At 58.1% G+C, this 12,168-nt stretch overlaps 1 protein-coding gene across 1 annotated transcript in view; it reads right to left on the reverse strand.

Annotated features, from left to right (window-relative positions):
- The window catches only part of ESYT1 (extended synaptotagmin 1), a 29,260-nt gene that overhangs the window by 14,954 nt on the left and 2,138 nt on the right, over positions 1–12,168 (reverse strand). Inside the window, exons 5-11 of the mRNA XM_058821998.1 lie at positions 11,925–12,011; positions 7,517–7,666; positions 5,428–5,556; positions 4,173–4,349; positions 3,484–3,566; positions 2,265–2,313; positions 1,206–1,295 (exon numbers count right to left, since the gene is read on the reverse strand). Of these exons, the coding sequence (XP_058677981.1) occupies positions 1,206–1,295; positions 2,265–2,313; positions 3,484–3,566; positions 4,173–4,349; positions 5,428–5,556; positions 7,517–7,666; positions 11,925–12,011 (765 nt within the window). The remainder of the gene's footprint in view (positions 1–1,205; positions 1,296–2,264; positions 2,314–3,483; positions 3,567–4,172; positions 4,350–5,427; positions 5,557–7,516; positions 7,667–11,924; positions 12,012–12,168) is intronic.

The following is a 12,168-nucleotide window of genomic DNA, read 5'->3' on the forward strand; positions in this document are numbered from 1 at the left end:
GAGGGGGTTTGGGGTCTCTGGGGATGGATTTGGGGACCACGGGAGGGGTCTGGTGTTCGTGGGGAGGGGGTTTGGGTGGGTCGGGGGTCTCACAGGGGCGGGGAGACCCCCGGGAGGGCGGGGATGGGGGGCAGAGAATGGGGGGAAAGGGATGGGGCGGGGTTTGGGTCTGTGGGTTGGGGGTTTGGGGGCTGTAGGAGGGGATTTGGAGCTTTGTGGGGAGGGGATTGGGGGTCTGCAGGGGTGGGTCGGGGGTCTCACAGGGGCGGGGAGACGCCCGGGAGGGAAGGGATTGGGAGAGGAGAACGGGGGGATTTTAGGAGGGGGTTTGGGGACTGCGGCGAGGGGATTTGGGGTCTCTGGGGACGGATTTGGGGACCATGGGATGGGTCTGGTGTTCGTGGGGGAGGGGGTTTGGGTGGGTCGGGGGTCTCACAGGGGTGGGGAGACCCCCGGGAGGGCGGGGCTGGGGAGAGGAGAATGGGGCAGGAGGGGGGAACCGGGTTTGGGGTCGGTGGGTTTGGGGTTTGGCATCTGTGGGAGGGGTTTGGGGTTTGTGGGGAGGGGGGTTTGGGTGGGTCGGGGGTCGTACTGGGACGGGGAGACCCCCGGGAGGGGTCTGGGGTCTCTGGGGTGGGTTGGGGGTCTGTAGGGATGGGTTGGGGGATCCATGGGGAGGGGATTTGGGGTAAGTGGGTCTGGGGTCAGTGGGTCTGGAGTCCATGGGGTAAATGGGTCTGGGGTCTGTAGGATGGGTCTGGGGTCTGTAGGATGGGTCTGGAGTCCCTGGGATGGGTCTGGGGTCTGTAGGATGAGTCTGGGGTCTGTAGGGATGGATTTGGGGTCTCTGTTTTGGGTCTGGGGTCCGTACCCTGTCCAGCAGCTCCAGGCTGGGCCGTGGTTCGAGGCTTTGGGGTCCATGGGGTTTGGGGTCGGTGGGTTTGGGGTTTTTGGGGATGGGGTTTGGGGTCCATGGGGATGGATTTGGGGTCTCTGTAATGGGTCTGGGGTCCCTGTTTTGGGTCTGGGGTCCGTACCCTGTCCAGCAGCTTCGGGCTGGGCCGTGGGTCGAGGCTCTGGATCAATGGGGATGGGGTTTGCAGGGTGGGTTGGGGTTCCATGGGGAGGGGATTTGGGGTCTGTAGGATGGGTCTGGGGTCCCTGTTTTGGGTCTGGGGTCCCTGTTTTGGGTCTGGGGTCCGTACCCTGTCCAGCAGCTCCGGGCTGGGCCGCGGCTCGAGGCTCTCCAGGCGCACGTGGAGCCGCCCCGAGCGAACGTCCTGGAGGGGCAGCCACTGGGGGGGGGGGGCGAGACCCCCACTCACTTTGTGAGACCCCCCCTCAGTCTGTGAGACCCCTCCCCAATCCCTGAGACCCCCCCGGTCTGAGAGACCCCTCCCCACTTTGTGAGACCCCCCCCATATCCACAAGACCCCCCCTCAATCCATGAGACCCTCCCCATATCAGTGAGACCCCCCCTCAATTCGTGCGACCCCCCCCACATCAATGAGACCCCCCCCCAATCCATGAGACCCCTCCTCACTTTGTGAGACCCCCCCTCAGTCTGTGAGACCCCCCTCAGTCTGTGAGACCCCTCCCCAATCCCTGAGACCCCCCCGGTCTGAGAGACCCCTCCCCACTTTGTGAGACCCCCCCTCATATCCACAAGACCCCCCCTCAATCCATGAGACCCCCCAGTCTGAGAGACCCTCCCCATATCAGTGAGACCCCCCCTCAATTCGTGCGACCCCCCCACATCAATGAGACCCCTCCCCAATCCATGAGACCCCTCCTCACTTTGTGAGACCCCCACTTACTTTGTGAGACCCCCACTCACTTTGTGAGACCCCTCCTCACTTTGTGAGACCCCCCCCCTTTGTCAGACCCCTCCCACTCCTTGAGACCCCCATTGGTGAGACCCCCCCTCAATTCGTGCGACCCCCCCACATCAATGAGACCCCTCCTCACTTTGTGAGACCCCCCCCCCAAACTGATGAGACCCCTCCCACTCCTTGAGACCCCCATTGGTGAGACCCCCCCTCAATTCGTGTGACCCACCCACATCAATGAGACCCCCCCCCCCAATCCATGAGACCCCTCCTCACTTTGTGAGACCCCCCCCCCCAAACTGATGAGACCCCTCCCACTCCTTGAGACCCCCCCATCGGTGAGACCCCCACCTCTTGAGACCCTCCCAAGCCAAGCCCTTCCCTTGATAAACCCCCCTGGGTGAGACCCCTCCCCAAATAAAACCCCCTCCTCACCTCGTCCACAACGCGGCTGCTCAGGACCCTCTTCAGGGGCACCTTGCACCTGGGGGGAGAACGAGCTGAGACCCCCAAAAAAAACCCCAAAACCCCCTAAAAACCTCCCAACCCCCCTCAAGAAAACCCCCAAATCCCCAAAACCCAGAAAATCCCCCAAAACCTCCCCACCAAAACCCCAAAAATTCCTCCAGACCCCCCAAAAATTCCCCAAAATCCCCTCCAGACCCCCAAAAATTCCCCCAAATCCCGTCTGGACCCCCAAAACCCCTCAGACCCTCCTGAATCCCTTCCACACCCCCAAAATCCCCTGCAGACCCCCAAAAATTCCCCCCAAATCCCGTCCAGACCCCCAAAAATTCCCCCAAATCCCATCTGGACCCCCCAAAATCCCTCAGACCCTCCCAAATCCCTTCCATGCCCCCCAAATATTCCCCAAATCCCCTCCAGACCCCCAAAAATTCCCCCAAATCCCATCTGGACCCCCCAAAACCCCTCAGACCCTCCCGAATCCCTTCCACGCCCCCCAAAATACTCCCCAAAATCCCCTCCAGACCCCCAAAAATTCCCCCAAATTCTGTCTGGACGCCCCAAAACTCCCCCAAAACCCCTCAGACCCTCCCGAATCCCTTCCACGCCCCCCAAATATTCCCCCAAATCCCGTCCAGACCCCCAAAAATTCCCCCAAATCCCATCTGGACCCCCCAAAATCCCTCAGACCCTCCCAAATCCCTTCCATGCCCCCCAAATATTCCCCAAATCCCCTCCAGACCCCCAAAAATTCCCCCAAATCCCCTCCAGACCCCCAAAAATTCCCCCCAAATCCCGTCAGGACCCCCCAAAACCCCTCAGACCCCTCCCGAATCCCTTCCACGCCCCCCAAAATACTCCCCAAAATCCCCTCCAGACCCCCAAAAATTCCCCCAAATCCCCTCCAGCCCCCCAAAAAATTCCCCCCAAATCCCATCTGGATCCCCCAAAACCCCCTCAAAACCCCTCAGACCCTCCCGAATCCCTTCCACGCCCCCCAAATATTCCCCAAAATCCCCTCCAGACCCCCAAAAATTCCCCCAAATCCCATCTGGACCCCCCAAAACTCCCCCAAAACCCCTCAGACCCTCCCGAATCCCTTCCACGCCCCCCAAAAATTCCCCCAAATCCCCTCCAGACCCCCAAAAATTCCCCCAATGCCTTTTCAAACCCCCCAAAACTTCCCCACCTGCCCAGGAAATCGTCCTTGTCGATGTCTTTGTCAAAGAGCTCGAACTCCACGTCCTGCCCGGGGACATCGTCCACGATCACCTGGGGGAGCAAAATTCAAATTATTGATGGTGATATTGGGGTGTTGAAGGGTTTAATACTGGTATTTAATTATGTTAATTAATGTTTTAATATTCGTGTTTAGTTGTTTGATGTCGATGGGTGTTTCCTGTGCCGTGCCTCAGTTTCCCTGTGTGCCGTGCCTCAGTTTCCCTCAGTTTCCCTGGGTGCCATGCCTCAGTTTCCCCATGCCTCAGTTTCCCGGTGCCGTGCCTCAGTTTCCCTCAGTTTCCCTGGGTGCTGTGCCTCAGTTTCCCCTGTCCCGGTGCCGTGCATCAGTTTCCCTTTCCCCTCAGTTTCCCTCAGTTTTCCCCGGTGCCGTGCCTCAGTTTCCCTCAGTTTCCCTGTGTCGTGCCTCAGTTTCCCCTGTCCCAGTGCCATGCATCAGTTTCCCTTTCCCCTCAGTTTCCCTCAGTTTCCCTGTGCCGTGCCTCAGTTTCCCCGTGCCTCAGTTTCCCTGTGCCGTGCCTCAGTTTCCCCTGTGCCGTGCCTCAGTTTCCCCGTGCCTCAGTTTCCCCTCTGCCGTGCCTCAGTTTCCCCTGTCCCGGTGCCGTGCCTCAGTTTCCCCTGTCCCGTGCCTCAGTTTACCTCGTAGCTCTCGTTCCAGCGCGGGTTCAGCTCCTCCTTTATGACGCGGCTGCGGAAGCGGCTCCCGCCCGCCCGCACCTGGGCGTAGGGGTCGGAGCGGCCGCGGACGAGGCCCCCGAGCCGCTGGTCCTTGGCTATGAGGGCCTCGGCCTCCAGGAGGTGCACCCGCAGCACCCGCTGGGAACCGGGGAGAACGGGGAATGACCGGACAGACCCACGGACACAGCCCCGGACAGACCCACGGACACAGCCCCGGACAGACCCACGGACACAGCCCTGAACCCCTCACGGACAGCCCTGAACCCCCGCGGGCCACCGGGACTCCCCGAGCCGCTGGTCCTTGGCTATGAGGGCCGCGGCCGCGAGGAGGTGCACCCGCAGCACCCGCTGGGAACCGGGAACACACCGGGGACACCGGGAGGTGAGGGAGGGACCGGACAGACCCACGGACACAGCCCTGAACCCCTCACGGACACAGCCCTGAATCCCCCCGGCAGCACCGGGAGCACCGGGACTCCCCGAGCCGCTGGTCCTTGGCCATGAGGGCCTCGGCCTCCAGGAGGTGCACCCGCAGCACCCGCTGGGAATGGGGACAAACCGGGAATACCGGGAACACCGGGAGGTGAGGGACGGACCGGACAGACCCACGGACACAGCCCTGAACCCCTCACAGACAGCCCTGAACCCCCGCGGGGCACCGGGACTCTCCGAGCCGCTGGTCCTTGGCCATGAGGGCCGCGGCCTCCAGGAGGTGCGCCCGCAGCACCCGCTGGGAACCGGGGAGAACGGGGAATGACCGGACAGACCCACGGACACAGCCCTGAACCCCTCACGGACAGCCCTGAACCCCCGCGGGCCACCGGGACTCCCCGAGCCGCTGGTCCTTGGCCATGAGGGCCGCGGCCTCCAGGAGGTGCACCCGCAGCACCCGCTGGGAACCGGGGAGAACGGGGAATGACCGGACAGACCCACGGACACAGCCCCGGACAGACCCACGGACACAGCCCTGAACCCCTCACGGACAGCCCCCGGGACCACCGGGACCCCCCAGGACCACCTAAGACACTCCCAGGGACCCCTCCCCAAAATCTCTGACCCCCATCCTCACCCTCAGGAGCTCCCAGAATCGCCATTCTCACCCCCAGAACCCCACAAGACCCCCCCAGGACCCCCATTCTTACCCCCATAACCCCCCCAGGACCCCCATAACCCCCCTAAGACCCCCTCCCCAAGACCCCCCAAGACCCCTCCCCACCTCGGTGCCGGCGCGGGGGTCGGGCCCGGCCTGGCTCGGTCTGGGGGGGGCTCCCTCGGTGTCGCTTTTGGGGGGCTCCGCCTGTGCCGGGGCGGCCGCGCCGGGCTCGGGGGGCTCCGGGAACAGCACCTGGGGTGGGAGGGTGGGTGAGGGTCAGAGGGACCCCAAAAACCCCTCAAAAAAACCCCCAAAAACCCCAAAATACCCCAAAACCCCTCAAAAACTCCCAAACCCACTCCAAAACCCCAAAAACCTCTGAAAACCCCAACCCCCCCCAAACCTCTAAAACCCCACAAACCCCCAAAACCCCACAAACACCCCAAAACTCCCAAACCTCCTCCAAACCCCCCCGGAGCCCCCTCCTCACCTGGAGCCCAAAAACCCCCAAACTCGCCAAAAACCTCCGAAACCCTTAAATCCCTCCAAAACCCCCCAAACCCCGCCAAAACTCCCAAACCCCCTCAAAACCCCCAAAGCTCCCAAAACTCCCCAAAAAACCCAAAACAAATTCCCAAAACCCCCACAACCCCAAAGCCCCCCAATATCCCCCCAAAGTCCCCCCAAAATCCCAAACCCCCAAAAACCCCAAACCCACCTCAAAACCCCCAAAAACCTGAAATCTCCCCCAAAAAACCCCAAACTCCCCAAGTCCCCCAAAATCCCCCACAACCCCCAAAAACCCAAAACCCCCTGAAGCCCCCTCCTCACCCAGAGCCCAAAAACCCCCAAAACCCCCCAAAAAACCCCACAACCCCCAAAACCCCCCCAAAACCCCCAAAAACCCCAAACCCACCTCAAAACCCCCAAACTCCCCAAATCCCACAAAACCCCCCACAACCCCAAAAAACCCAAAATCCCCCAAAACCCCCCAGAGCCCCCTCCTCACCCAGAGCCCAAAAACCCCCAAAATCCCCCAAAAAACCCCACAACCCCCAAAACCCAAAACCCCCCCAAAACCCCAAAAAATCCCACCTCAAAACCTCCAAAAAACCCCAAACTCCCCAAATCCCTCAAAACCCCCCCACACCCCAAAAAACCCAAAACCCCCTGGAGCCCCCTCCTCACCCAGAGCCCCAAAACCCCCCAAAACCCCCCAAAAAAACCCCACAAACCCCAACCCCCCAAAACCCCCAAAAACCCCAAACTCCCCCAAACCTCCAAAACCCAAAAAATCCCTAACCCCCCCAAAAAAACCCAAAACCCCCCAAAAACCCGAAATCTCCCCAAAAAGCCTCAAAAACCCCCAAATCCCCCCAAACCCCCCACAACCCCAAAAAACCCAAAACCCCCCAAAACCCCCCAGAGCCCCCTCCTCACCTGGAGCCCCAAAACCCCCCAAAAAACCCCACAACCCCCAAAAACCCAAACCCCCCCCAAAACCCCCAAAAACCCCAAAAAATCCCACCTCAAAACCCCCCAAAAAAACCCCAAACTCCCCAAATCCCTCAAAACCCCCACACAACCCAAAAAACCCAAAACCCCCTGGAGCCCCCTCCTCACCCCAGAGCCCCAAAACCCCCAAAACCCCCCAAAACCCACACCCACAAACCCCAACCCCCCAAAACCCCCAAACCCCCCAAACTCCCCCAAACCTCCAAAACCCCAAAAAATCCCTAACCCCCCCAAAAAAAACCCAAAACCCCCCAAAAACCCGAAATCTCCCCAAAAAGCCTCAAAAACCCCCAAATCCCCCCAAACCCCCCACAACCCCAAAAAACCCAAAACCCCCCAAAACCCCCCAGAGCCCCCTCCTCACCTGGAGCCCCAAAACCCCCCAAAAAACCCCACAACCCCCAAAAACCCAAACCCCCCCCAAAACCCCCAAAAACCCCAAAAAATCCCACCTCAAAACCCCCAAAAAAACCCCAAACTCCCCAAATCCCCCAAAACCCCCCACAACCCCCAAAAACCCAAAACCCCCCAAAACCCCCTGGAGCCCCCTCCTCACCCAGAGCCCCAAAACCCCCCAAAAAACCCCACAAACCCCAACCCCCCAAAACCCCCAAAAACCCCAAACTCCCCCAAACCTCCAAAACCCCAAAAAATCCCTAAACCCCCCCAAAAAACCCCAAAAAATCCCGCCGGTCACCCGGAGCTCCATCTGCAGGTGCAGCCGCGCCCCCGGCCCCGAGCGCTGCAGCGGGAACGGCCCCGACAGCGACAGCGACGGCGACAGCAGCAATCGCGACAGAGGCAGCGACAGAGAGCCCAGCGGGGACTGCCGGGGGTCGTCCTTCACCTGCGGGGACATTTGGGGGAAATTTGGGGGAAAAAAGGGGGAAAATGGGGGGAAATGGGGGGGAAGTGCGGGAAAAATGGGGGGAAAATGGGGGGAAAATGGGGGGGGGAAAATAGGAGGAAATGGGGAAAACGGGGCGGGGGATCAGGGGAAAGGAGGAGAAAAAAGGGAGGGAAATTGGGGGGGAAAGAGGGTGGAAAAAAGGGGGGGGAATTGGGGAAAAATGGGGGGAAATGGGGGGAAAATGGGGGTGAAAATGGGAGGAAATGGGGAAAACTGGCAGGGGGAATGGGGGAAAGGAGGAGAAAAAAGGGAGGGAAATTGGGGAAAAATGGGGGTGAAAGGGGAAAATTGGGGTGAAAATGGGGGGGAAATGGAGGGAAATGGGGGTGAAAATGGGAGGAAATGGGGAAAAAAGGGGGGGAAATGCGGGAAAAATGGGGGGGAAATGGGGGGAAAATGGGGGGGGAAAATAGGAGGAAATGGGGAAAACGGGGCGGGGGATCAGGGGAAAGGAGGAGAAAAAAGGGACGGAAATTGGGGGGGAAAGAGGGTGGAAAAAAGGGGGGGGGAATTGGGGAAAAATGGGGGGAAAGGGGGGGAAATGGGGGTGAAAATGGGAGGAAATGGGGAAAAAAGGGGGGGAAACGCGGGAAAAATGGGGGGGAAATGGGGGGAAAATGGGGGGGAAAATAGGAGGAAATGGGGAAAACGGGGTGGGGGATCAGGGGAAAGGAGGAGAAAAAAGGGAGGGAAATTGGGGAAAAATGGGGGTGAAAGGGGAAAATTGGGGTGAAAATGGGGGGGAAATGGGGGTGAAAATGAGGGGGAAAAAGAGGGGGAAAAAGGGGGGAAAATGAGGGGGAAAAATAGGAGGAAATGGGGAAAACTGGGGGGGATGGGGGGAAAGGAGGAGAAAAAAGGGACGGAAATTGGGGGGGAAAGAGGGTGGAAAAAAGGGGGGGGGAATTGGGGAAAAATGGGGGGAAAGGGGGGGAAAATGAGGGTGAAAATGGGAGGAAATGGGGAAAAAAGGGGGGGAAACGCGGGAAAAATGGGGGGGAAAATGGGGGGAAAATGGGGGGGGAAAATAGGAGGAAATGGGGAAAACGGGGCGGGGGATCAGGGGAAAGGAGGAGAAAAAAGGGAGGGAAATTGGGGGGGAAAGAGGGTGGAAAAAAGGGGGGGGGAATTGGGGAAAAATGGGGGGAAAGGGGGGGAAAATGAGGGTGAAAATGGGAGGAAATGGGGAAAACTGGCAGGGGGAATGGGGGAAAGGAGGAGAAAAAAGGGAGGGAAATTGGGGAAAAATGGGGGTGAAAGGGGAAAATTGGGGTGAAAATGGGGGGGAAATGGAGGGAAATGGGGGTGAAAATGGGAGGAAATGGGGAAAAAAGGGGGGGAAATGCGGGAAAAATGGGGGGAAATGGGGGGAAAATGGGGGGGAAAATAGGAGGAAATGGGAAAACGGGGTGGGGGATCAGGGAAAGGAGGAGAAAAAAGGGAGGGAAATTGGGGAAAAATGGGGGTGAAAGGGGAAAATTGGGGTGAAAATGGGGGGAAATGGGGGAAAATGGGGGTGAAAATGGGAGGAAATGGGGGAAAAAGGGGGGGAAAATGGGGGTGAAAATGAGGAGGAAAAAGAGGGGGGAAAAGGGGGGAAAATGAGGGGGAAAAATAGGAGGAAATGGGGAAAACTGGGGGGGATGGGGGGAAAGGAGAAGAGAAAAAAGGGAGGGAAATTGGGGGGGAAAGAGGGTGGAAAAAGGGGGGGGAAATTGGGGCCAGAAAAGGGGGGGTGAAAAGGGGAAAAAGGGGGGGAAATGGGTGTGAAAATGGGAGGAAATGGGGAAAACTGGCGGGGGGAATGGGGGAAAGGAGGAGAAAAAAGGGAGGGAAATTGGGGGGGAAAGATGGTGGAAATTTTGGGGCAGAAAAGGGGGGTGAAAAGGGGAAATTGGGGGAAAAAGAGGGGAAAAAAAGGGGGAAAAGGGGGGTGAAAATGAGGGGGAAAAAAGGGGGAGAAAAAGGGGGTTGGGGGGAAAGATGGTGGAAAAAAGGGGGGGAAATTGGGGCCAGAAAAGGGGGGTGAAAAGGGGAAAATGGGGGGGAAAAAGGGGGGAAATGGGGGTGAAAATGGGAGGAAAAAGAGGGGAAAAAAGGGGGGAAAATGGGGGGAAAATGGGTGTGAAAATGGGAGGAAATGGGGAAAACTGGCGGGGGGAATGGGGGAAAGGAGGAGAAAAAAGGAGGGAAATTGGGGGGAAAGATGGTGGAAATTTTGGGGCAGAAAAGGGGGGTGAAAAGGGGAAATTGGGGGAAAAAGAGGGGAAAAAAGGGGGAAAAGGGGGGTGAAAATGAGGGGGAAAAAGGGGGGGAAATGGGGGTGAAAATGGGAGGAAAAAGAGGGGAAAAAAAGGGGGGAAAAGGGGGGGTGAAAATGAGGGGGAAAAAGGGGGGAAAGGAGGAGAAAAAAGGGAGGGAAATTGGGGGGAAAGATGGTGGAAAAAAGGGGGAAATTTGGGGCAGAAAAGGGGGGGGAAAAGGGGAAATTTGGGGCGAAAATGGGGGGGAAAAGAGGGGAAAAGGGGGGAAAATGGGGGTGAAAATGGGAGCAAATGGGGAAAAAAGGGGGGGAATGGGGGAAAGGAGGAGAAAAAAAGGGAGGGAAATTGGGGGGGAAGAGGGTGGAAAAAAGGGGGGAAATTTGGGGCAGAATAGGGGGGCGAAAATGGGGGGAAAAAGGGGAAAAAGGGGGGAATGGGGGTGAAAATGGGAGGAAATGGGGAAAACTGGGGGGGGAATGGGGAAAGGAGGAGAAAAAAGGGAGGGAAATTGGGGGGGAAAGATGGTGGAAATTTGGGGCAGAAAAGGGGGGTGAAAAGGGGAAATTGGGGGGAAAAAGGGGGGGAAAATGGGGGAAAAGGGGGGAAAATGGGGGAAATTGGGGAAAAAAGGGGGAAAATGGGTGTGAAAATGGGAGGAAATGGGGAAAACTGGCGGGGGAATGGGGGAAAGGAGGAGAAAAAAGGGAGGGAAATTGGGGGGAAAGATGGTGGAAAAAAGGGGGGAAATTTGGGGCAGAAAAGGGGGGTGAAAAGGGGAATATGGGGCAAAAATGGGGGGAAAAGCTGCGGGGAAAATGGGGGGAAAAGAGGGAAAAGGAGAGGGAAAATGAGGGTGAAAATGGTGGGGGGAAAGGGGGGGAAAATTGAGGGAAAAAGGGGGGAAAGGAGGGGAGGAAAAGGGAGGGAAATTGGGGGAAATGAGGAAAAAAGCTGGGGGAAAAAAAGGGGAAAATGGGGGGGGAGAGGGGGAAAGGAGGGGGAAAAATAGGGGGAGAAAAGGGGGAAAGGAGGGGAAAAGGTGGGGAAAAATGGGGGGAGAAAGGGAAAATGGGGGGAAAGGAGGGGGAAAAAAGGGGGAAAGGAGGAGGGTGAAGGGGGAAAAAGGTGGGGGGGAAAAGGGGAAAATTAGGGGAAAAAAAGGTGGGGAAATTGGAGGGAAAGTGGGAGGAAAAAGGTGGGGGAAAATGGGGGGAAGGTGGGAAAGATGTGGGGGGAAAAGAGAGAAAAATGGGGGGGGGAAAGAGGGAAAAAAGGGGGGAAATTGGGGGAAAAAGGGGGCAAAAGGGGGAAAAAGGTGGGGGAAAATGGGGGGAAGGTGGAAAGATGTGGGGGAAAAGAGGGAAAATGGGGGGGGAAATTGGGGGGAAAAAGGGGGGAAAAGGGGGGGGAAATGGGGGGAAGGTGGGAAAGATGTGGGGGGAAAAGAGGGAAAAATGGGGGGGGGGAAGAGGGAAAAAAGGGGGGAAATTGGGGGGAAAAGAGGGGGGGGGAAAAGAGGAAAAAAATGTGGGGGAAAAAAGGGAGAAATAGGGGGAAAAGGGAGAAAATGAGGAAAAAAGGGGGGAAATAGGAGAAAATGGGGGATGGAAAAGAGAGACAGAAAGAAGGGGAAGGGGGTAAAAAAAATCGTGGGGGGAAAGAGGGGGAAGATGGAAAGTTTGGGAAGGACACAGGACGGGGGTTTGGGGGGATTTGGGGGGACACAGACCCAGGATTTTGGGGGGATTTGGGGGATTTTGGGGGGTGACACAGACCCAGGATTTTGGGGGACACAGACCCAGGATTTTGGGGGTTTTGGGGGGTGACACAGAGCCAGGATTTTGGGGGATTTGGGGGGACACAGACCCAGAATTTTGGGGGATTTTGGGGGGTTTTGGGGGGTGACACAGAGCCAGGTTTTGGGGTCCCACCTGGAAATCCACGTCCTGGTTGCGGGGGTCGTGCAGGAAGAAGCGGAAAGCGTCCTCCCACACGGGGGCTGAGGTGTTGCAGACCACCTTTAGGGGGTGGGGGGCTCAGGTCAGACCCCCAAAACCCCCCCCAAATCACCTCAAATCCCCAGATCCTCCCGAATCCCCCAAAACCCCGAAATCCCCTCCAAATCCCAGCTCCACGTCCCCCCAAATCCTCCAAAATCCCTCAAATCCCCCAAAA

This window comes from Ammospiza caudacuta, chromosome 31 (genome assembly GCF_027887145.1).
Source record: "Ammospiza caudacuta isolate bAmmCau1 chromosome 31, bAmmCau1.pri, whole genome shotgun sequence".
Lineage (NCBI taxonomy): Eukaryota > Metazoa > Chordata > Aves > Passeriformes > Passerellidae > Ammospiza > Ammospiza caudacuta.